Raw genomic sequence first — 26,206 nt, forward strand, 5'->3', positions numbered from 1 at the left:
CATAATTTATTTGATAGTTATGCCCAATAACAACACTGGTTAGATGAAAATATAAAATCCATTTTCACCACAATTCACTTTAAAGCTGGTGTCCAAGATCTACTGTAGCAAAAAAAGGAGAGTTCCTTTAATATAGCATCTCGCTTTTTTCCCCTGGTCACTGAAGTTGCTTCCCCTCCAGCCCCCCCCCCCCCCCCCCAGGGACTGTGGCTCAAAAGATTCTAATCTACACCATGCAATGCACATTACAAAATAGCTACTCCTTTCTAGTATCTTCCCAAAGAGTAGGAGAATTTCTAGCCCATTTGAGTGCATACCTCCAGGAAGTTCTAATGCGAAGTAAGTTATGCTACAGTCATCACAAGAGCAGGTACTGCTGATGATTTAATAAAAAGCAGCAGCTAAGGCCAGTAGTTCATCAATTAACTAGGTAATCAAAGCTGAAAAGTTCCTAATTACCGTAAACAACTAGAAGGTGTGACTCAGTATTTCAGTGTATGTTATGCTCTATAATTCCTTTCCTCTACCACAGCAGTGTTGACTGAACAATAATCCTTTCAATACACCAAAATATAATTGTATATTATATCTCATATAAATTATACTATTTTATATAAATTATACTATCAATGGTTTGTTGCTACATACAAAAAGTTTTCTGGGCCCTATTCTTCATATCAAAATATATTGTGTTCAAATTTTTACTGGTTTCTCAAAATTAAATACAATACAAAGAGTGAAGAATCAAGTGACGTAGAAGTGCCTACACAAGAGTGAGACGACTGCAGAACTGGTCAAGGAATACCATGCAGCTTAAGGCACGGGTCCACCCAAGTCCTTCTCTGCCTTTGTCACTTCAATTTAGAGTATGTAGCAGTTTCTCTTGCCTCTCTCCAGTTTACAACTCATCCTTTACATTATCCTTCCAAGACCTAACTGACTTTTATTAATTAACCTTTCCTGTTCAGATATCTTCTTATCATACACTGACTTAAGCAGCTGAGAGCAATTTTTTGGGTTTTTTTCAATAGGGTCAATTAAGGACAAATAAAAGTGTTTATGAGGCTGTGTATTTTTTCACTGAAAATGAAAATGGCTTTATTTAGTACTACAGTGGAAAATATACATTCTTATAATTTAGATTTCTTTCTTGAATATAAGAATATCAATGACAAAATCTGAACTGCTTTTACAGCAATAAAAATTTTATTAATAACTGAGTGTATTTGAAAAGCAGCAATTAATGCAACATTTTAACCTCGCACCCTAAAATTAAATGGAGCTGCTCAGCAGCTGCCTAGGCTCTGTGGGATAAAATAAAACAACTTGGTACCAACCTTCCCATGGGTTAGAACCATCCATAAACCTCCTGATCTGTCTACCAAGAATACCTTCAACATCAAAATGTCCCACGCCTCTTATGCTCCAAGGTTTGGTCCAAATTCACTTCCACTGATGATCAGCTTGGGCTCCTGACTCTTCTTTTAATTCCTACAGTACTTTCTATACCACTTATATATTGTATCCCATTCATTCATTTATTCAAAAATAGTAACTGAGCAGGTGGAGGGTACTACACTAGTAGTTTCTTAATAAGCTATGTTAAATATATTTATATCTATATTCATTGACAAAGTTAATAGCTTCTCAACATCAAAGATGGATGCAATGCTAATACGTGTTGATAGAACTAAAAATGAGTTCTTCAACCATCCATTAGCTGCAGAGTGGTTTTTTAAAGAACCTATGATTAGAGAATTAATTTAATACTTTTAATTCAATAGTGTATACATTTCTTGCTTTTAGGAACTGCCAGGCAATTTATCCTGCACACAAAAAAGTACCTATCTGAAACACTGACATCAACAAAGTTCCGTATATTAAAAAGTTGGAAACCTACACATTGTTATGCTCTTCAGTTCATTTAATACGAATCAAAGGAATAAACCCAGCTTGTTTACTTTGAACTCTCCCTGTAGTGTTATGTCTAAATGAGCCTTAAAAGAGCTATTTAAAAATAACTAGGAAGACCAGATTCTTGAAGAAAAATACATAGAACACACAGATGAATCTGTTTCCCTAAACTGGCTGTTTAGTTTGGGCAGGGCTATTTCCTGCTCAAATTGGTTTACTGCAATTTGTTAAGGCTGCCAAATACTTAGTGATCTCAGTGATATACTTAACATAATCGGCAAATCCTTATTTTTCAAAGTGAAAAGAAATTTACAAAGAAGCTTACACAGTGGGATAATAAAAAAAAGTGAGTTCATCGGTCTCTTTTTCCAGATTCATCATTTTCATCCGGTTGCTAGTAACTTAGGAAACGAAGAAATAGCCTCCTAAAATAATTTCTTGCCTGGTTTCTTTATATTGATTTTGGGACAGAGTCTCCTCAGCATTAGGTAGACTCAACAAGAGAGGTCTGACCACACCACAGCCAGAAAAAATAAAGTTCAGGGTGGAATGGAAAAAATCAATATCCAGCATGAATTTTTATAATCAAAGATGCAAGATGTTAATCAAAAGTAAATTTTTAACTATGTGCAACATTAACACCTTATGTTAGCCTAAAAAGAATTCTCTGGTACAAAAGCAAACCAATCAATTGAGATAATATAGCAAAGAATTTAAGGCAACAGGGACATAGTTAAGTTCTGTAGAGGACATTCATTTGTTAAAGTGGCATTACAATCTGCTATTTGTCACATAGTATATTATTTTGCCTAAACAGCTTTACATGCAAATACCTACTGCAACGAGTCATTGATCTCATTCAAGGTTTGGCAAAAAACAGTTTTAGTCAAGTATTCAGAAGAATTCACTTTCTTACACTATAAATTATACTCTCAAAACTAAATATAGGAGAGCGGATGTGGCTCAAGCAGATGAGTGCCTGATTCCCACATAGAAGTCCCAGGTTCAATCCCTGAAGCTGGTATATGACAAAACTTAGTTTCTATACACAGAAATCATAGGGCTCTCAGTCTAACAAATATATCTCCCTATATAGTTACACTGATAAATAACCTAGGCTTGCTAAATAAGAGTCCTATAAGGAAGAAAGCATTTTAATAAATATTAAAATTTCAACTCTCATTTAATATATAATTTACTTGACAATGAAAAATGGCTGGTGACATTTTTATCAATACATTTTTGTAGGATTGAAAATTTATTTCATAACACTTCTAAATTATAAATCATAAATCTATTACTGAAAACTAACTAAAACTCCCAAATGAGACAAACACAGAAGAGAACATAAACTCTGCGGTCTTCTACTTTTATAAACACATTTTGTTAATTCTAGGAGGAATAAATCAGAGAGTCACACAATCATAGCCCAATTGCAATCTTAATCTAAAGGCAAGATCATTTTAAAATAGCATGCCAAATCTTGTTGGAGTGGAATGGTTAGGGAAACTCATACACTTAGCCTACCCAATTAGCCTTGTTGAGTCTTTTTCACCTTATGGCACACTTAGAAAGTATCTTGAATGCTACATGGGGGAGCACACATGATCCTCCAGCACTCCAAGTCTAAGGGATCAGTATCTCCACCACAATGCTAACATATAAGTTGGGAAGCTGTGCAAGAGACTGAGGTGAAGGTAGTATACCTCAGGCGAGTGCTCCCTGAAATGCCTAGTTAACAACAATCCTAGAGAAGCTGGGACATGGAAAGGGCAAGAAACAAGATTCAAAAACACAGACATACAGAACTACCTAATTCCACAACCTCAGCCACCACATTATTGAAATCATCTGCTTATGCTCACAATGTCAAGCATTAGACTATCCTAGACCAGAGGCTCAAGAGAACTTTCTGCAATAATGGAAATGTTCTATATCTGTGCAGTCCAAAATGGTAACCACTAGCCACATTTGGCTACTGAGCACTGAAATGTGGCTAGTGCAAATCAAGGACTAGGTTTTCTGTTTCAATTTAATTAATTTTAACTTATATTTAAATAGCCACATGTGGCTAGTAGCTACCATTTTGGGAAGTGTAGTCCTAGCCTGACCACTATAATCCAAAGTGGCATTCTAAGAGCTTTCAGTGACCAGGTTGATAATGGCTAGGCATGGACCAGAATTTATCACTCATCTCAAATCTGGAAAGGGGAATGGATGGACTTCTCAACATGGCGTGAGTTTATCACAATGTCGGTATCATGCTCTACAAGCCATACCATGAACTTCGCATAGGAAGCCTCCCCACCAACTGCCCACTCTCTAAAAAGTATCAATTTAAGAAATCACCCCAAGAAGTTAAAAGACTTTCTACTGAATTATAGCAAATAAGGAAAAAAGGTGGAACAATCAACACTTAAAAGACAAAAGGATCTCTCTAAGCTTAAGCAGGACATCACTAAAAGACCATTCTTACCCTCCAGCTAGTTTATCACATTCTTTCCACATTAGAAGCAAAGTGTCCCTTCAAGACTAAGTTTCTTTTCATGTAAATTCATAGAGTTGCAAGGATTAAATGAGATTAAGACATATATAGGATTAAGCAGAGTGGCACATAATAAACATTTTCAAGTGTTATTTAACATTATTTCTTATTTACTACTATTATCATCATCATATCTTATGAATACAACAGGTACAAATCTAGATAAACCATATTTTACAAAAAAATTCTAATTTCAAAAAATCCATATCAAGTTATATTTAAGCCAAATTAATTGATATACTTCGGTTCAATTTCTTCTGGGTTTCTTTTATTGTTTCTACCTCTCTTACAGTCTTATTACAGGTTGCTTCTACCCCAAACACGAAACTCTTTGAGAGATTGTTTTTTCTTTCCTATTTTTGAGGTCTTCATGCCAAATATTCACACATAGTAGACAGTCAATAAATGTTACCTAAATTAAATTTATAGACTTACATTCCAGAATGATCAAAAATAGCTACTTTTGTGTTTGTTTTGGGAACACATATAGTAAAACCATAATGATACAGAGAAGATTAGCATGGCCCCTGTGCAAAGATGACATAAAATTCATGAAGCATTCCATATTTTTTAATAAATTCAATGAGATGGCTAAAGAGATTAAGGATAGTAAGAAGACACTGGGGGAGCGGATGTGGCTTAAGAGGTCAAGCACCCACCTCCCACACGGGAGGTCCTGGATTCGGTTCCCGGTGCCTCCTGAATAAACAAAAATAAACAACAAGCAAAACAAAAAAACCAACTCAGGAAAGCCAATGTGACTCAGAGGTTGAGAGCTGGCTTCCGACATACAAGGTCCCGGGTTCAATCTCAAGCCTCCAGTACCTCAAAAAAGAAAAAGTAATAAAAGGAAAAAAGAAGCCACTGGGTGAACACAAAAAAGAAATCTTAAAGTATACATAGAAAAATAGAAGATCTTAAGGGAATGAAAAGCACAATAAATGAAATAAAAAATATATTGGAGGTATATAACAGCAGATTTGAGTAGGTAGAAGAAAGGCTCAGTGAGCATGAAGACATGACCTCCAAAAACAAACATAAAAAGAATGGAAAAAATTGAACAGGGTCTCAGGGACCTAAATGACAGCAAGAGACGTGCATATATATGTATCTTGTCCCATAGGAGAAGAGAAAGGAAAATGGGCAGAAAGAATATTTGAAGAAATAATAGTAGAAAATTTCCCAACCCTAGTGAAGGACATAGATAATTGTGTCCAAGAAGCACAACCCACTGCTATCTAAATAAATCCAAATAAACCTACTCTGAGACACATACTAATCAGAATGTCAAATGGAAAAGACAAAAGAGAATTCTGAGAGCACCAAGAGAAAAGCAATGCATAACATACAACATATACCCAATAAGATTAAATGCCAATTTCTCATCAGCAACCATGGCGGCAAGAGGCTGGTATGATATTTTTAAGATACTGCACGATAAAAACTGCTAGCCAAGAATTTCATATCCGACAAGACTATCTTTCAAAAATGAGGGCAAGTTTAGGATATTCACAGGTAAACAGAAACTGAGAGAGTTTGTAACCAACAGACTGACTTTGTAGGAAATACTAAAGGGAATGTTGCTGATTGAAAAGACAGGAGAGAGGGGCTTGGAAGAGAGTCCAGAAATGAAGATTGTATCAGGAAAAGTAACAAAGTATAAAAAGAGTAGTGAAAATAAAAAACCCAAGAGTCAAAACGGGTGAATTAAGAACTGCCTTTACAGTAAAAACACTCAATATTTAATGGATTAAACTCCCCAATTGAAAGAAACAGAATGGCAGAATGGATAAGAAAATATGAGCCATCTATTATATATACTCTCTATAAGAGACCCACCTTAGACCCAAGGATACCAAAAGATTGAAAGTGAAGGGCTAGAAAAAGATATTCCACACAAGCAGTAACCAAAAAAAAGCTGGAGTGGCTATACTTATATCAGACAAAATAGACTTTAAGAGCAAAACTGTTATTAGAAACTACGAAAGACATTACATATTAATAAAAGGAGCAATTTAACAAGAAGAAATAACAATCATAAACGCATATACACCTAACCAGGATGCCCCAAATTACACAAGGCAAACACTGGCAAAACTGAATGGAGAAACAGATGTGTCTACAATAACTGTGGAGACTTTAATATACACTTTCAGCATTGGATAGAACATATGGGCAGAGGATCAATAAAGAAACAGAGAGCTTGAATAATATGATAAACCAACTAAACCTAATAGACATATACAGAATATTATACCCCAAAACAGCAGAATATATATTCTTCTCAAATGCTCATGTGTCTTTCTCCAGGATAGATCATATGCTGGGTCACAAAGCAGATATCAATAAATTTTCAACAAGATCGAATAATAAAAAGCACTTTCTCTGATCATAATGAAATAAAGTTGGAAATCAACAAGAGGCTGAAAAAGGAAAAAGGAAAAAGTCACAAATATATGGAGATTAAACTACACACTGTTAAATAGTGGGTCAGAAGAAATTGCAAGAGAAATAAATAAATATCTCGAAACAAAAGAAAATGAGGACACAACACATCAGAACCTATGGGATGCAGTGAAGGCAGTGCTGACAAGGATATTTATAGCCCTCAATGTATGCTCACATTAAAAAAGAAGAAGGAGCTAAAATCAATGTCCTACCTACACAGCTGGAAGAACCAGAAAAAGAAGAGCAAACTAGTCCCAAAGAACGTAGACGGAATAAAAAGAATCAGAGCAGAAATAAATGAATTTGAGAACAAAAAAAACATAACAAAACGACAAGATGGTTTTTCTAGAAGTTTAACAAAATCAACAAATCCTCAGCTTGACTGACAAAAAAAAATGAAAATGGGGACATTACTACTGATCCCATAGAAATAAAAGAGATCATAAGAAGATACTATCAACACCTGTATCCCAAAAAATAAGACAATGTAGATGAAATGGAAAAATTCCTAGGAACATATGACCAACCTACACTGACCTTAGAAGAAACAGAAGACGTCAACGAACCATCACAAGTAAGTCGAAACAGTTATCAAAAAACTCCTCAAAACGAAAAGCCCAGGACCAGATGGTTTCACAGGTAAGTTCTAATAAGCATTCAAAGAAGATTTAATACCAATCTTACTCAAGCTCTTCCAAAAACCTGAGCAAAAAAGAACACTACCAAACTCATTCTATGAGGCCAGTATCACGCAAATACCAGAGAGGGAGCCACAAGAAGATACCACAAAAAAAGAAAATTATAGACTCATTTCCCTAATGAATATGCATGCAAAAATCCTCAACAAAATATATACTAATGGAATCCAACAATACATTAAAAGAATTATCATGATCAAGTGGGTTTTATATCAGGCACACAAGGCTGGTTCAACACAAGAAAATCAATCAATGTAATACACCACATTAATAAATTAAAGAAGAAAAATCACGTGATCCTATCAACTGACTCAGAAAAGGCATTTGACAAAGTACATCATCCTTTCTTGATAAAAATACCACAAAAGATAGAAATTGAAGGAAACTTTCTCAGCATGATAAAGGCTATATATAAAAAACCCACAGCTAACATTGTACACAATGTTAAAAGAAAGCTTTGCCACTGAGCTCAGGAACAAGACAAGGATGCCCACTCTCACCACTGTTGATCAATATAGTGCTAGAAGTTATACCTAAAGCAATCAGGCAAGAAAAAGAAATAAAAGGCATCCAAATTGAAAAAGAAGAAGTGAAACTTTCACTATTCACAGATTATATGCTCCTATACCTATATCAGAAAAATCTACAACAAAGCTAATAAACAATATCAGTAGAGTCGCAGGATACAAGATCAATATGCAAAAATCAGTATTGATTCTATAAACTAGTAATGCACAATCTGAGGAGAAAGTCAAGGGGAAAAAAATCCATATACAATAATAGTGGCAAAAAGAATCAAACATTTAGGAATAAACTTAACGAAGGATATTAGGCACCTGTATTCAGAAAATTACAATGCATTGCTAAAAGCAATTCAAAAAGACCTAAATAATTGGAAGAGCATTCCATGCTCATGGATCGGAAAACTAAATATCATTAAGATGTCTTATTAAATTCGAATTGATTCAATTTAATTCCAATAAAAATGTCACCTGCATTTTTTTAAGCAAATGGAAAACACAACTATCAAATTTAATTTGGAAGGGCAGGGAGCCCCCAATAGCCAGAAACATCTTAAAAGGGAAAAGTGAACATGAAGGACTCTCACTTCGGGATTTTAAATCATACTCCCTAGGTACAGTTGTAAAAACAGCATGGTACTGTCATAAAGATAGACACAATGACAATGGAACTGACTTGATGGAACCTCACATTATGGTCAAGTGATTTCTGACAAGCCTGTCAAACCTACCCAGCTGGGGCTGAATAATCTATTCAATAAAAGGTGCTCGGAGAACTGGATATCCACAGCCAAAGAAAGAAAGAGGACCCCTATCTCACAACTTAAAAATTAATTCAAAATGGATCGAAGACCTAAATATAAAAGCTAGAACCATAAAATCTTAGAATAAAATGTAGGAAAATCTCTTCAAAACCTGGAGATAGGTGATGCATTCTTAAACCTTACGTCCAAAGCACTAGCAACAAAAAGAAAACATGGACAAATGGGACCTCCTCAAACTTAAACACTTTTGTGATTCAAAGGACTTTGTCAAGAAGGTGAAAAGGCAGTCCATTCAATGGGAGGAAATATTTGGAAACCACATATCCAATAAGGGTTTGATTTCCATTCTATATAAAGAGATCATACAACTCAACAATAAAAGAACAAGCAATCCTACTAAAAAATGGGCTAAAGATTTAAATAGACATTTCTCCAAAGAAGAAATACAAATGGCCAAAAAGCACATGAAAAAATGTTCACTATCACTATTAAGGAAACACAAATCAAAATGACAATGAGATATCATCTCACACAGCATAGAATGACCATTATTTAAAAAACAGAAAACACTAAATGCTGGGAGAGGATGTCGAGAAACAGGAACACTCCTTCACTGCTAGAAGGATTATAAAGAGATGTAGCCTCTGTGGAAGATAGTTTGGCGGGCCTCAGGAAGCTAAATATAGAACTGCCATATGATCCAGCAATTCCTCTACTAGGAATGTATCCAGAAGAACTGAAAACTGTGATGTGAACAGACATTTGGACACCAATATTCACAGCAGCGTTATTCACAATTGCCGAAAGATGGAAAGAGCCCAAGTGTCCATCAACCAATGCATGAATAAACAAATGTGGTATATACATATGATGTAATACTGTACTGCTGTAAGAGGAAATGAAATTGGGACACACATGATAACATGGATAATCTTGAAGACATTATGCTGAGTGAAATAAGCCAAACACAAAAGGACAAATATCGCTTGGTCTCAATAATATGAACTATTAATAAATACGAAGAATAAACACATGGAGTTAAAATCTAGAGTATAGCTAATTAGGAGACAAAGGGAGAGTTGAGAAGAACTACTGATGCTTAATATATGTAGAAGTTTTAATTAACGTGACTGTAAACAAAGTGTGGAAATGGGTAGAGTTGATGGTAACACATTAATAGTGAGTAGAGGAAGCGGACTTGGCCCAATGGATAGGGCATCCACCTATGACATGGGAGGTCCGCGGTTCAAACCCCAGGCCCCCTTGACCCGTGTGGAGCTGGCCCATGTGCAGTGCTGATGCACGCAAGGAGTGCCGTGCCACGCAGGGGTGTCCCCCACATGGGGGAGCCCCACGCGGAAGGAGTGCATCCCATCAGGAGAGCCGCAGAGTGCGAAAGAAAGTGTAGCCTGCCCAAGAATGGCACCACACACACAAAGAGCTGACACAACAAGATGATGCAACAAAAAGAAACACAGATTCCCGGTACCACTGATAAGGATAGAAGTGGTCACAGAAGAACACACAGTGAATGGACACAGAGAGCAGACAACAGGGGGGGGTAAGGGGGGGAATTAAAAAAAATAGTGAGTAGAACACAGCTGGTCTATAAATGGGATTATGGCTGAAAAGGGTATCTAGGGAGGTGCATGTCAATTGAAAGAAAGCTAGAGAATAATCTAGGGACTGAATAATACTATGAACCTTGAGGTGGATGAGAACTGTGGTTATAGTACAAATCCAAGAAAGTCCTTCTGTGAACTAGAATGGATATATGTCACTATTGAAGGGTGGTGGGAATATGGAGATGCATGGGAAAAATATAATTAATGTAATCTATGCACTATAGTTAACAGCAATGCTATATTCTTGCACCAAATGCGAAAGATGTACTGTATTAATAACAGAGAGGTATGGAAAAATATGACAAATGTACACTATGGGCCACAGTTAGTGGTATTAATCTGATATTATCTCATAATCTGTAACAAATGTTTCACAACAGTGTGTATGTAATTGAAGGGGTATGGGAATTCCACAGATGTGCATGACTGGTTTGGAAGTGCACAACTTCTGTAATAAAAACATATTTTTAAAAACTGCTTTTAAAATGGGTACTGGGATTTGACCTTAATTAATTAAACAAGCACTTACTAAGCACTACTAAGAACCAAGTACTATTCTAGGGCTAGGAATTCAGCTGTGAATAAACAGGCAAGGGACAAGGTCCCTAGAGCTTATCATCTGATAGATATTCTTACAGCACTATCTTCGAGTGGAGATAATCAGAATGGGGTAAGTGAAAGAGAGGGTGGTAAGAGATGATTAGAGGATGAGAGGATGTTACAAAGGTAGACAGGGACCAGTGATGTTGTGGCTCAGAGGCCAAGGGATGCAGTTCAGATTATATTTTCTGTACCACGGAGCACAAACACTTGGACATGACATGAACTGATTTACCCTTTTGAAAAGATTGCTGAGGCCTGTTTGCAGAGGGAAACAAGAATGAAAGTAGGATACCAGTTAAGAGGCTTCTGAAGAAGGTGAGGTAAGAGATGATAGTGACCTGGATTGGAGCTGTGCCAGTGGAGACGGAGCCAAAAGGAAAAAATTCAGTAATGTTTAAAGATGGAGTTGACAAGACTAGCTGATGGCCTGATGTGTAGGGGACAGTAGGGTTTGGAGGAAACAAGGCTGAATCCCTGATGTTTGGCTTGACTACCTATGCCATTTACTGGGAAAGATGGATAGGAGAAACAGGTCTGGGAAAAGAAAATGTTTTGTTTGGTATATGTTAAGTTGGAGATCTCTTAGTGGAGAGTTGAAGCAGGCAGCTGTCCATTGAACAATGGAGTTTCAGGGACAGATCAGGGCTAGACATATAATTTTGGAAATCACAGGCACCTAGATAATTGTTTAAAAGTCATACAATTAGTGAGAATAAGCAAAGGAGATAGGGTTCTAAGTAAGGTTAGAAGAAAACTGGGACTGTGACCCAGAAAGCAAAGAAAGCACTTCCAAGAAGAAGGGAGTGGTCACTTTCTATCTAATGTTAATTAACTGTGAATACTTACCTCTCCTACCAAACAAGAAGCTTCAAAAGCACAAAAACTCTTTCTTACTCATCGGGGTACCCTCTGCTCTGAACAAATCCAAAGCTCAATTTATGTTTACTTAATGATTAGTAAGGGGGTCACACTGCCCCAAGTAAATAAATGGTATTTGGGCAGTACCTTGTCTTTCTCAGTATATTTCAAAGGCTGTAGCCAGATTTACCTTACAATACCCCTTTCTAATAAATACAGAAATATCTCACTTAGTCCAAGAAATAATCACTCCAATTATTTTCTCATTACCATTTCAACAATAAATAGCATGTTCATCCATCAAATTGAGCAGGATCAAGAACAGTGCCATGTACATAGCAGGTACTCAAATATTTGTTTAGGATGAATAGATGGATGGGGCAGAGGAGAGAGAAGGTATAAAAATACTTACTAATTCTCTTATCCCTTATCCAGCAGGATCTATAGAAAAAATTACGCTTAAGAATTCTCTAAAGAATTTCATTCAATACCTTATTGTCATCAATAATTAAGATCCACTATGGAGAAATAAACCTTTTATAAACTTAGAAGAAATCCATTACAAAATAAAATCATTTGAGATATTTCACAATTGGAAACAGTATACCAATATTTCCCAAATTCAAAGTTTTTTATTAATCTCTAACATCCCCATAGGCAATCCATTTTTATGCAAAAAGATATAATCTTCCAAAGTCTGACAGAGGATTCATGATCTAGATGAGAAAACAAAATTTCCTGAGACCGTTTGAGAGTTGATTCATTCTAGCAAAGCATTTTAAAAGAAGCACTGGTACTGATTTCAATCATTCCCTGTAAAAAGCCCCAACATCTAAGTAACAAAAGGCAGAAATGCAAAGGAACTTGATTATAGAGTGAACTTCCACTACTTATCACTTTTCCATTAAAATCCTAAAATTAAAATTCTGAAATACCTGAGGCACCATAACCACTAGAATATCGCTGAGGCTTCGAACCAGATGGAGAGGACTCCTTCATTCGATCAATCACATTTTCTGAAAGCTGAAAAAGCATATCAAAATAAAATCAATTATAAAAGAACAAGAAAGAAAACCTGTACATTAATATCCAAGTAATTTAATCATCCATGTCAATATGTATAATGAATGGCCTAAAGAAATGAGGCTTAATCTAGTAGCTATAAAACTGAAAGTAAAAAGTTATATAATTTCAAGATGCACCCCACAGCATTACTCCTTTATTTCTTCTAATACACTAATTGTTCATTTTAAATAACTTTATTTTACACTGTGCACTACATTGTAGTCTCTGAGAAAATTAAAGCTAATACAACTTCTCCAACTTTCTTACCCTGGTGATGCTACAAACTTAAGCCTTATAACTGGCCTTAGCAACTCCACTCTAGTTCCAAGGAAAACTATGTTCCTCCCTTCCTCCTATTCAAAGCTAGCTATAATCACTCTTTCAACAGATATTTATTATGCACTATGTGCCGGGAACTAGACTAGACTCTGGGTACTCAATCATCTCAAGTTGCTTAAAGTGGAGTGGAAGAAACAGACAAACATCAATTTAAAAATAATGTGAAGAGTGCTACTTAAGGTAAACCAGCCCTTAAGGGAAGGACAGGAAGTATTAATAGGCAAGATATCTCATCAGGCTTTGAGGTGGGCAGGCAGAGGTAGTACAAGGGCTGGAGCAGAAGGTAAGGAATACTTATTAAGGGAAGGAAGAAAAGGACTTGGGAAGAGGAGTAGGATTAGTGCTCCAAAAGAGGAAACCACATTCAGGTATAGATGAGATACAGGGCTTGCCACTGTGAAGACATCCAAGTGGAGACATCAAGGAAGTAGTTAGCAATAAGTGGAGGCTCTGGGGAGCCCTCAGGGGTGGAGATTTGGGAGTCATCAGTTCTCCAATTACTAACACATCATCCTGTTTTGTTTTTTATTCATAGACTTACCACCATCTGATCTATTCCTGTTTACTCTCTGCTTTTTATGCTTTCAAGAAAGCTCCATGAAAGCAAGGATACTGCTGTCCTGTTACTACATCCCTAGAGCAGGGTTCTTAACAAGGGGTCTGAAAGCTTGAAGTGAAATTCAAAAAACATTATTCTTGCGGGGACGTGTTGGAGCAGGTGTCATCTATTTATTAAATAATACACAGTATAGTATGGACTTAGTATGGGGTTCGTGGTTTTCACCCAATGGCAAAGGGGTCCGTGGAACAAAAAAGGTTAAGGACCACTGCTCCTAGAGGGTCAATAAATCTGGTTAAATGAATGAATACGAATGAATGAATAAAAAAATATCTGATGCACAAAGATGGGGAGGGGGTATAGTCAGAGAATGTGGAGATAGAATCAAGATTTCAGATTTTAAAGACTCTTAGTAAACCCTTCAAGTTAAGAGTTTGAACTTGATTGTAAGGACAACTGAACACTACTGAAGGATTTTAAGCAAGTCACGACATGATCAGACTTTAAAAAGATCACGTTGGGAAGCAAGTGTGACTCAAGCAATTGGGCTCCTACCTACCACATGGGAAGTCCCTGGTTCGGTTCCCAGTGCTTCCTAAAGAAGACAACAAGCTGGCGCAACAGGCAGGCACAGCAAGCTGATACAACAAGATGACAAAGATGGTGCAACAAGAGACACAAGAAGAAAAACATGATGAGAGACACAACAAAGCAGGGAGCAGAAGGTCCCAGTAACTCCTAAAGAGGACGAAAAGGATGGCGAGCTAATGTGGTAAGATGACACAAGAGACACAAGAGGGAAAACATAATGAGACACATAACAAAGCAGGGGATGGAGGTGGCATAAGTGATTAGGTGCCTCCCTCCCACATCAGGAGGTCCCAGGTTCAGTTCCCAGTGCCTCCTAAAGAAACAAAGAAAACGAACAGACACAACAAGTGCAAACAAGAGGGTGGGAAGAGATAAAATAAATCTTCAAAAAACTAAAAAAAAAAGATCATTCTAGCTTCAGTGTACAAAACAGACAGGAGGGACAAGAACAAAAGCAGGAGGACTGCCCCCTCCCCCCCAAGGAGATCAAAGGACCAATTAAGAAGCTATTTCACACAAGTCCACACAAAAACTTATGTTCACAGCAGCTTTATTCACAATAGCCAAAAACAGGAAACAAATGTCCATTAACTGCTAAAAGGTTAAAAAAAAAAGTCACATGTCATACAATGGGCAATTCAGCAATAAAAAGGAATGAAATTCTGCTACATGCTACGACATGGCTAAGTGAAAGAAGAGGCCACAAATTGTTTGAGTATATCTACATGAAATGCTCAGAAAAGGCAACTCTATAGAAACAGTAAGTAGATAAGTGGTTGCCCAGGGTTAGGGCGGAATGGAATTAACTATAAATGGCCATGAGGGGTGATAGAAATGTAAAAACTTCAGAATGGTGATGGCTTCACAACTTGATAAATTTATTAAAAAGCAATTTTCAATAGTCATTTGACCATTTAAATGGTCATATTTAAAATGGGTGAATTTTACAGAATGTAAACTACACTTCAATAAAGTTGTTTCCAAAAATACTATTAAGAAAAACAAAAATATAAAATAATTTTTTAAAAAATACTAGTAAGGGGAAAAAAGGCTATTATGGGGGAGTATATGTGGCTCAAGTGGTTGAGTACCTGCTTCCCAGATTTGGTTCCTGGTGACTCCTAAAACCAAAAAAAAAACCACAAGCAAACAAATGAAAAAACCAACTCAGGGGAGCCGATGTGTCCCAGTGGTTGAGCATCAGGTTCCCATATACAATGTCCTGGGTTCAATCCCCAGTCTTGCCCTCAAAAAAAAAAAAATGCTCTTATGGTAATCCAGGGGAGAACACATTCAAAAGACATTTCAGATTTAAAATAGCTAACAGGAGGGAAGCAGCTGTGGCTCAACTAGTTGGGCTCCTGTCTACCATATGGGAGGCCCTGGGTTCGCGTCCCGGGGCCTCCTTGTGAAGGCAAAAAGAAGGCCACAGAGCACCGCCCAGCCCGCAAGCGCCACGAAGAGCCAATACAGCAAGGTGACACAACAAAAAAAGGGAGACAAGCAAAAACACAGAAGAGAGCACAGCAAATGGACACAGAGAGCAGACAGCAAGCAAGCTCCAAGGGGGGAAGGGAAATAAAATAAATACAGACACAGAAGAACACACAGCGAATGGACACAGAGAGCAGACAGCACGCAAAAAGCCACAAGGGAAGGCGGATTAAAAAAAAATAGCTAGCAGGGAAGTGGATTCCCTTCCAATCAAATGATTGAGCTCCCACCTACCACATGGGAGGTCCCAGGTTCGGTTCCCAGTGCCTCTTGGAGAAGACGAGCAAGAAAGCAAACTGGCACAACAGGTAGGCACAGCAAGCTGATGCTACAAGATGATGCAACAAGGAGACACAAGGAGGAAAGACAATGAGAGACACAATAAAGCAGAGATCAGGGAGCTGAGGTGGTGCAAGAGAAGGATCACCTCTCTCCCACTCCAGAAGGTCCCAGGATTGGTTCCCGGGACCACCTAATGAGAATACAAGCAGACAAAGAAAAACGTACAGCAAATGGACACAAAGAGCAGGCAAAGGCGGGGGGGAAAGGAGGTAGATAAATGAATCTTTGGGTGGGGGGGGAAGAGTCAAAGGACACTTCCCCAACTGTATATAAAAGTGTCTGCTTATATGCATTTTCCTGGACAGAGTCATAGTTCACAGATTCTGGTGATCTATGAACAAAAAGAAGAAATAGTGCTCTGATCTGAGGGAATCAAGTGAAGCAAGCCTGTTAACCGAGCGGAATCCAGTTCACTGATCTTGATTATCCACATGTTCTCTAATGCTCCCAAAGACAAATAGAAGTAAATAAAGGCTTCCCAAGTTTTGGCTTATATGACTCATCACGTGAACAAACACTCCAGAAAAGAGAAAAGGATGTAAATCATCTTCTGTATTCTTTCGACTCATCTCTTTCCACCCGTTTTGGTTGGTTTTATCCAAAATTTAGCACAAATGTACAACCCACTAATGCAGAATCCAAAATTTCTCAGAAACAGAAGACTGGGTGAGGTGAACAAAGATTAAAGTATTTCTGCTTCCAAGGAACAGAGTAAAAGGCAGGCATCCTTTTAAGATGCCCTTCTCTAAGAAATAAAATTAGGAACCACACCAGACAGAAAGAAACCAGAATCCTTCTCCCCTCCACCAATAGATTTTCATCTTTTTCCAGATGTGTCTTATCAAACTGATTAAAGGACCCAGACCCATTTTTCTCTCTTCTTCTTCCTTCCATATAGCACAGGTCATTTTCTCTGAGTACTAGTTTGCTTTTCAACTACCATTTTAAGATACAAGCTCCCAAAACTACTATTATCATTTGAGAGAATTTACTTACCCCCAAATATTTAAAAGCTGGGGAAGGGATGGGGTGTGAGAAATACCCTGTACACACAATATAAATTCATTCTAAGCACATGTTGTACCTTGTCACTTGGTCATCAGTGGCGATCAAGAAATTCTACTGTCTTTAAATAATTCTAGAAAACTTAAGATAGTATTCCACCCAAGAGAATCATGAAATCTCATGTTGAAAAGGATCAATCATCTACTAGTTAAATGAATTACCTTTACAACATTTCTCACTCCCAATGACCAATTGGACTTGTAGTCTCTGCTAAGATACTCTCCTCCAGAATCCTCAACAGCCCACATTAAGTAATTTCTTCATTTAAGGGCTCTTAACTGCTAATACTTCTCAAAGATTTATTGTGTTTCATATTAAGTATGATAACTGGCTCCTATGAATTTCAGCTTGCAACTTCAAGGTCAGATGCAAAGATTAGTTAATTCCTAGAATGCATGACAAATATAACTCTGAAAATGATATTCAGTGAAGTTGACATTTGCTCCTCAAGAGCTCATTCACACAGCTTTGATGTTTCAGATAAACGTGTGAACGACTGCATGGTAAGCATACTTTCCAAGCAGGCGCTCACAAAAATCCCATTAAGCACTATGTAATAAGAGTATTAAAAATGCTTGGTAATTCTATCACTAGGAATTTATATGGGCTGACCTTTCATCCAACCTATACAAACTGCATTAGATTCTAAGTTTGAATACAGATTATTATATGGAAAAGGGAGGGGGTGAGCCATCAATTCCTAAGGATAAATGGAAAAAACAAAAAACAAAAAAACAAAGCCCTGTAAATGGAAAAAACAAAAAACAAAAAAACAAAGCCCTGTAGATTCCATGCAAATAACACCTGGAAGGTAAGAAGAACTTTTAACTTAAAATCTTAAGTACTTCCTATAGTGCCAGCTATTAAGGATCCCAACAAGAAAAATCAGAAAACACATGACCTATTAATAAACTCAGCCTACTTTCTGAAAGCCTTGTATTGCTCACTAATCGATCCTTCATATATGAAAATAAATGATGAAAATCTCCTCATAAGAACAGAACACAGAACTTATTTTACAGCAGTGACTTACTCTGTTGAATCTTTGATAAACTCATTTCTTTTGACCAATGTCATAAATGTTAGACAACTGGACAAAGTTGTAACATTTTTCTCAGCCAAGTTTAACCCATTTGCAGTTCAAAACTGAAGTTTGGGCCTCATTAGCACCATATTTTAAACCACGTGAGTTACACAATACTGAGAATGGCAATTTCTTATGCATCCTCATGCATCAGAAGTTTAAAAAAAAAAAAATACCTGGTTTGAGTGGAAAAAAAGTATAAAGATGAGCTGAAAAATATTTACAAAAGACCTAGCCGAAAATCACAAGTAGTCTGTGGCAGGCCCAAGGCCTTCCATTTCCCAGTTTACACTGCACTGAGGATGCCTCTGGGCAGCCTTCATGGGGGCACAACATGCTCTTACTTATATTCAGTTATTTTAAGTTCATATAACTTTATGTACTCATTCCCTTAAAAAGCTCTAATAACAGCAACTACTTGTAAGTGTTAAACACGGTCAAAGTACTAGCTATCATGCTACCAGTAAGTAGCTCTGTAGCTAGAAACTCATGGTTACATACATGAAATCTAATTCTCACAAGGAGGCTGCACTATTCAGATTTACTGGATAAAGAAGCACAATCAATAATGACTTGACCAGGGCCACTCAACTAGAGGCAGAACTAGTATCCAAACTTAGGTGTGCCTGGTTCCAAAGCACATGCCCTTTTCACTACACTACACAGCACTTCCAAAGAATCTCAGAACTTTAGGATATAGAAGGAACCTTATAATAATATCTACTTTTTATTGAAAATCTACAATGTACCATATGCTTTAAATACCTTACCTCATCTTCCTACCACAATCTATCAAAATAAATAATGATATGACTCTTTATGGATTAGGAAATAAGATCAGAGAAGTGACATGGCCAAGGTCACAAGGCTAGTAAATGCCTGAGATTTAAAGTGAGGTCTCTTTAACTCCAAGTTCATGATGCTCTTTTTACCCTGACTTCAAAGAAATCAGAATCACATCCCACCCCCAAGTATTCAAAAATTCAACAGCCAGGAGCAGAGGAAGCTCAAGTGGTTGAGCTCCTGTTTCCTATGTACCAGGTCCCAGGTTTGATCCCTGGTACCTTCTAAAAACAAAAAAAACAGCTTTCATGAGGGAGTGGATGTAGCTCTGTGGTTGAGCGCCTGCTTCCCATGTACAAGGTCCTGGGTTCAATCCCAGGTACTTCCTGAAAAAAAAATTCAACAGCATGCCATTTTGGGGGGAAACTACAATGGGCAGAGCATGACTACAAAAAACTTACAGTCCAACTAGACTCACAGAATTTCAGAAGTGGAAAAGATCAGAGCTCTCAAGAGGTATATTCAAGACCCATATTTTACAGATGAGAAAACTGAGGATCAAAAAGACTACAAAGTGGGAAGCAGATTTGGCTCAACTGATAGTGTCCACCTACCACATGGGAGGTTCAGGGTTCAAACCCATGGCCTCCTGACCCATGTGGTCAGCTGGCCCACACACAGTGCTGATGTGCGCAAGGAGTGCTGTGCCACGCAGGGGTGTCCCCCACATAGGGAAGCCCCACACACAAGGAGTGCACCCCAGAAGGAGAGCCTCCTTGCACAATAAAAGCGCAGCCTGCCTGGGAGTCACGCCACACCACAGAGAGCTGACACAGCAGGATAACGCAACAAAAAGAGACACAGATTCCCAGTGCCACTGACAAGAATGCAAGCAGACACAGAAGAACACACAGCAAATGGGCACAGAGAGCAGACAATGGGGAGGGGGGGTAGGGAAGGAGAGAGAAATAAAAAATAAATAAAATCTTTAAAAAAAAAAAAAGGACTGCAAATTATCCTTGAAGAGGGATCTGAGGCAGCAGCAAATAGAGTTAAGTCCATTTTAGGCAAGGGTGTGCTCTGAAAAAAATCATAGTAGCCAAAATGAACAAGGCCTGTGCCTGAATTGTACCAATATACATAAAATGCACTATTTAAGAGAAAGGATAAAAATAAATGCTTCTGTCAAATGGGTGGCCAAAGGACAGAACTGCTTTAAAAAAAAAAAGTTTTTTAATAATTTTACATTTTAATCTAGTACCTATCCTTATTGTCATATTTATACTATTTAACCTTATCTACTATTTGATATGAAAGTCTGTACTGTGGCCAAATTCTTTCAATTTTGTTTGCTGTCATCATGGTGTTTGTACTTCAGCATGAGAACAGATTTACAGATTTTTCTAACCAATGTTAAAAACTTATTTTGCCTTTTCTTACTTTTAATTCTTTGCACCTTCTGGTGTGGAACACCCAAGACCTAAAGGCAAGATTAAATAACCTCTGCATAAAACTAAGGGTTGACAGAAATGTTTTATTTTACCCCAAGGATACCAATTAACCACAATAATGCAAAGAATACAAGCTCAGACATTTTATTAGAAAATTTGATACTATCATTAATGTAATATAAAGGAATGCTAGTCACAGACCAAAAATTGAGTTTCACAGCCTGAGTTTCTATAAAGAAAACTTTAATAAATCCTTTTCAAAATAAGAGTACCCAAAGAAAGAGGTTTTAAACACTTTAAAATATGCACCCTGGTTTTATTTCCTAGTAACAAGTGGTAAAAACAATTTACACATTTAACTTACTTATGCTGGTTGTGCAACAACAGAGAGAGAAGAATACAAAATATTATTAAACTTGCTGAAGTCAAAATTGCTTTATTTACCAGGGTCAGGCATCATACTTCCAAAAATGCTAGGCGCCAAATTCAGATGCAGCAGTGTGTTAATGAAGTTAGTACTGACATCCCAGAGAAAAATTAAGTTTTCGTGTATATATCAAGCACATGCAAGGGGCATAAAAATTCCCTCCAGTGTCCGGGTCTACAAGCGCCTGGATTACTTCTAGTGGTCTGAGAAACTGCAAATCGATGTCTACTCTTCTGCAACCAAGCATGCTGGCAGGCACTAGTCCTGAAGAACTGGGCCTATTCCAAAACCCAGGCGCCTGGGAAAGAGGAGTTATCAAGTGAAAGTTAAGGAGGGAGAAGCCAGAACACTGGAGGTAGACCCGGAAAGTGTGTGGTGTGTATTTGTGTTCTGTGTTGAACGGCTGGATCAGACGGAGAGCACTAAATAAGAAAGGGCAGTAACGGGTTCCTTAAAAAGCGGATTCACCCAAGGAGGTGATGAGGGCTAGTGGAAAAGCAGGGTTTGGGTCCAGAGCCCAGGAGCGGTAAAATATGCCCCATGTCACTGACGGCTGGAGTAACGCAAAGTTGCAACTAAAGTCCCACAACTAGTAAAGGCGTACGGTCAAGAGTACACTAAGAGCCGGAGGAAGTCTAATTCAACCTGGCATCCCCCTCGCCCGCCTCCAGTATAGTACCTAGCACTTGGTGCACAATCAGCAACTATTCTCTGAATGAATGTTCCAAGTCTTGAAACTCCAAGCTTCTTCCCCGAGACCTCGACTTCTGGCAGGGCAACACTGGAGCCAGTACGAGGAAACCAAGCTGAACAGGACCAGCGAAGGTCGCGAGTTGGGAGTCTTGAGTCCGAGGGCTGGCCCTCCCCCTCCCACTCTCACTCACCCGGATGCCCTTCACCACGGTGATGTTCTCATTCTCGTCCGCCTCGAAGGTGACCCGGCGGGTGCTGCCTGCACCGCCCATGGCTCCCGCTTCTGCTCTCGCGATCTGAAGCGGACCCACGAGCACTTCACGCCCCACGCGCGCGCACACGCATGAAGGGGTCCGAAGCCTTTCCTTGCACAACGGGAGCAAGGCCACGACCCCAAGATGCAAGGAGAAGGCGCCGGCCCCAAGTTCCCGCCTCCTCCGGTCACGCTCCGGAACAAAAATGCCTGCGGTTGGTCGAAGCTACCAACGGCCCGCCTCTACTCGGCGCGGGCGCCCGGGTTGGTTGGTCAGGACCCGGATGCTATGGCAACAAGTAGGTTTAACAAATTTCCGGAGCCCTTGAGTGTGGCGGGAATTGTAGTTTCCATCTGCTGCGATGGATTATGGGAGTTCCTCGCCTTAGTCCGGAGGACGCTAAAGGAGCATGGCATCCTGGAATCGTAGTCTTGAAGGCCCGAAAAGTCTCTAACGAGGCAACTTTAAATGAAATTCATTACAAGCATGGTTTGAGGGCGTGCTGTGTTGTCGACGTTACTCTGGAAACTTTGGCTAGTGAGTTAAATGATACAATCTGTATCCTAAAAGAAATCTTATTTTAATGAAGAGGATGTATTCTGTGTAGCCATTCGTAGATTCCTGTAAACAAATACTGGAAGCAAAGTTTAGCATATATTTATTTTAGTCCTAGCTATTAAAAAATAAATAAAAAGAAACAACTATATTTCGCCTATGGTCTTAATCTCATGAACTATGACCTTTTGTACTTTTTGTAAAGTAAAATTTAAAATACTATGGTTTTCATATCTGCGTCTGAGAAAATATAGAAAATTGTTTGCACTAAGCATATAGAGCAATTGTTTCTCTTAGTTTCTCTTAGTTGTGTCTCCTTCCACTTCAATTATATAGGCTGAATATAATTAGGCAGAGAAAAATAAAGTGATTACCAAAAATGGCATATATTAGAGACCTAATTAAAACTACAATAGACAAAATTGAGACAATCTATTTTGGAACTTGATAATTGAGTATTTCACCTCTACCAAACCAGTAAATAATTTTTGGGTTATCCACATCACCCATTTTTAAAAATTATTTCGTACTAAACATGTACATTTAGGCATATGATCTTAGTCTTAAAGGGATAGGTGTATTGTCTTTAGACACTAGGCTAATGATGGTACTATGTGCAGGTAGTCCCAGCATTAAAAGCAGTGAGTCACCATACAGCATGTCATCCTCTTGTGCCAAAGGTGTCTACAACAATGTAGTTACATTTTAAGCTCCATAAGAATCTTGAGGGCAGAGACTGTCTTTTTCCTCTCTGAATCCCCAGTGCATAGTAGCCTACCTAGCATTGAACTGATTACCTATCATTATTTTGGTTTTTTTCAAAATATGTGCATCCCAGTTATACTGCATTATTTTGCAGTTTTAAGACTACATGTTACTTTGTACTTGTTAAGTTGTTTAATATGTTTAAACTTTTCTTCTACAGGGAACTAAAATTGCAGGAATTATGTCTTTCATTTCTTTGGGACCTCCCCTCCACAAATACACTCACTTATTGTCCCAATACATTGCAGACATTCTCTCTCTCTTCCTCCCTTTTCTCTATGTCTGTATTGCTTTCTCAAATTTAACCTAAAAAATTCATAGCATACAAAAAGATAGCAATGAAAGAAGCTATGATACTGAGTCAGAACAATGAGACCTGATGGCATACTCTTAGATAGGTAGAAGAAGAAACTGTAAGAAGAATAAAAGGCATCAACCTGTCCCTATTCACAGATGACATGATCTTGCATATAGAAAATCCAAGAAATCCACTTTAAAAACTATTAGAATTGTTTGCTTGTTTGTTTTTCTTTAGGAGGCACCAGGAACCAAACCCAGGATCTGAACTGCTTAAGCCACATCTGCTCCCTGCTTGTTTGTTTTTGTTTTCTGTCTGCTCATTGTCTCCTTGTTGTTTGTGCATCTTCTTTAGGAGGCACCAGAACTGAACCTGGGACCTCCCATGTGGTAGGTGAGCACTCAACTGCTTGACAAGTGCACAACAAAAAGACAGAGAGCAGACAGCAAACACAAAGCAAAGAGGGAGAGAGAGAAATAAATAAATAAACCTTTTTTAAAAAACTCAAATGTCCATTAAATGATGACTGGATATACAAAATTTGGTATATCCACACAATGGAATATTATAAGCAATAAAAAGGAATGAAGTAGTAGCATAGTCTATAATGTGAATGAATCGCAAAAGCATTATGCTAGGTGAAGTAAGTCAGATGCAAAGATCACATACTAACATGAAATGTCTAAATTAGGCAAATATATGGAAAACAAAATTGAAGTTGCCAGGAGCTTGGAGAGAGTGGGATGGACAGTGACCACTAATGAGTATAAGACTTTTCTTTTGGGTGATGAAAATGTTCTAAATTTTTAGGTTAGGGTGACAGTTGCAAAACTCTGGAAATATACTCAAAACTCATTGAATTATACAATTTATGGTGTGTAAATGTGGCAGGTTGAAGCTTTTGTGGATCCCAGAAAATCCTGTTCTTAAAGCTAATCTAAGCCTACTTGTGAAAACCTATTGTACATGGGACCTTTTAACTAAATTACTTCAGTTAGGGTCCTCTGATTAGATTGTGTGACCCAGGGTGGATCTTAATCCCCTTCCTGGAGTCCTTTATAAATGGAGGAGGCAAAGCCACAGACACTGAAAAAAGCTGCAGAGACAGAGGTAAGCCTCTAGGAATTAAAATCAAGAAACCCAGGAGTGAGAAAAGTCATAGACACACAGCCTGAAGCTGAGAGTAATGAGGCCCAGAGGAGAGGGAGAGGCAAGCAGATGCTGCCATATGCCTGACTGCCCAAAGCTTCAGCTTGAAGAGGAAGCGTCTTTTGATGATGCCACCATGTGCTTGATTGTCCACAGCTGCAGCTCAGGAAGAAATCATCTCTGATGATACCTTGATTTGGACACTGACACCACCTCAGAACTATAAGCTTTTAACCTAATAAATTCGTATTGTAAAAACCAACCCATTTTTGGCATATTGCAATGGCAGCCTTTAGCAAACTAAAACAGTGAATTATCTATAAATAAAGCTGTTAAGGAATGTATAGTGTTCCAAATAACAGAAATGTGTTTATCATTCCAAAAAGTGCAAATTAGCTTTTTTAAATTAAAAAAGGGAAAGAAAGGAAAAAAGGAAGAAGAGAAACAAAAAGCCGAAAGGGAGACAAGAATAAAGCAGGTCCTCATGAATTAGATTAGTCACACAAATATCAGAGCACTGGAATGAAGACCCTTTACTCCAGAAGCTTCCAGAATTACCCAGGATTCAAAAAGTCTTTCCTACTTCAGTCACTATAACGACCAGCTCTATCACATAAAATTTTCTTCAGCCTTTATCTGAGAAACCAGCATCTAAGCAAAAATATTGGAAATAGACAGTTTGCTTTGATGCAGAGAAGGAAATTGAGCAGTAATTTTGTTCCTTGCGAATCTTAACTTGGTTATCAAGCAATAAGTACCCTCCCCAACTCCTTCATCCTGCTCAGTTTCTGATATTTCCCTATATAAAACCTTTGGAATTAGGGCTACAAATTGACCAAGTAGTAAATGAATGTTCTTGCTGTCAAAATTCCAATCATCACTAGCCCCCTCCCCCAAGAAATCCAGCTACTCTTCAAAATTGCTCCAAAAGAAAAAAATCTGGAAATATTAAGGTGGAAAGGGGGTTTGCACCATATGCCATGAATTTTCTTTTTTTTTTTTTATTATTGACTTTGTAATAATATTACATTAAAAATATATATGTACCATGAATTTTCAATCTCAACTTTAAACAAAATGTTGTAAAAGGTAAAATCCTGGTAACAAACTCCTCCTCTTGCCAGTATCCTTTACATACCCCTTAGCCGTCCTTAATATACAGGGTAAGGGTCTAGAAAGACATAGATGACAGGGAGGGGTAAAAACAGAAAGACATGGCATGGGATGACTAGGTATCAGGAGGAGAGAGACCTGCTCCTGGTCTGCAGCTGGAAAAGTTAATCAATGTATTAATCATAGCCCTCTCCCCAGCTCTT

General features: G+C 38.0%; 1 protein-coding gene and 1 non-coding gene across 3 annotated transcripts in view; one reads left to right on the forward strand and one right to left on the reverse strand.

The window, feature by feature from the left end:
• CHCHD3 (coiled-coil-helix-coiled-coil-helix domain containing 3) overlaps positions 1 to 22,324 on the reverse strand; it is a 301,175-nt gene extending 278,851 nt beyond the window's left edge. The window contains exons 1-2 of one of the 2 annotated variants that reach the window (XM_058297371.2): positions 22,061 to 22,324; positions 12,912 to 12,999 (exon numbers count right to left, since the gene is read on the reverse strand). In XM_058297371.2, coding sequence (XP_058153354.1) covers positions 12,912 to 12,999; positions 22,061 to 22,141 — 169 coding nt within the window. In that variant the 5' untranslated portion in view covers positions 22,142 to 22,324. Of the gene's footprint in view, positions 1 to 12,911; positions 13,000 to 21,855 lie in introns of both variants that reach the window. The other variant, XM_058297372.2, reaches the window with a different exon arrangement.
• LOC111766392 (U6 spliceosomal RNA) lies at positions 4,925 to 5,030 on the forward strand. Its single transcript, XR_002798456.1, has one exon. It is a non-coding gene; the product is annotated as a U6 spliceosomal RNA (small nuclear RNA).
• Positions 22,325 to 26,206: the final 3,882 nt, after the last annotated feature.

The sequence above is a fragment of the Dasypus novemcinctus genome, chromosome 5, assembly GCF_030445035.2.
Source record: "Dasypus novemcinctus isolate mDasNov1 chromosome 5, mDasNov1.1.hap2, whole genome shotgun sequence".
Taxonomy (NCBI): domain Eukaryota; kingdom Metazoa; phylum Chordata; class Mammalia; order Cingulata; family Dasypodidae; genus Dasypus; species Dasypus novemcinctus.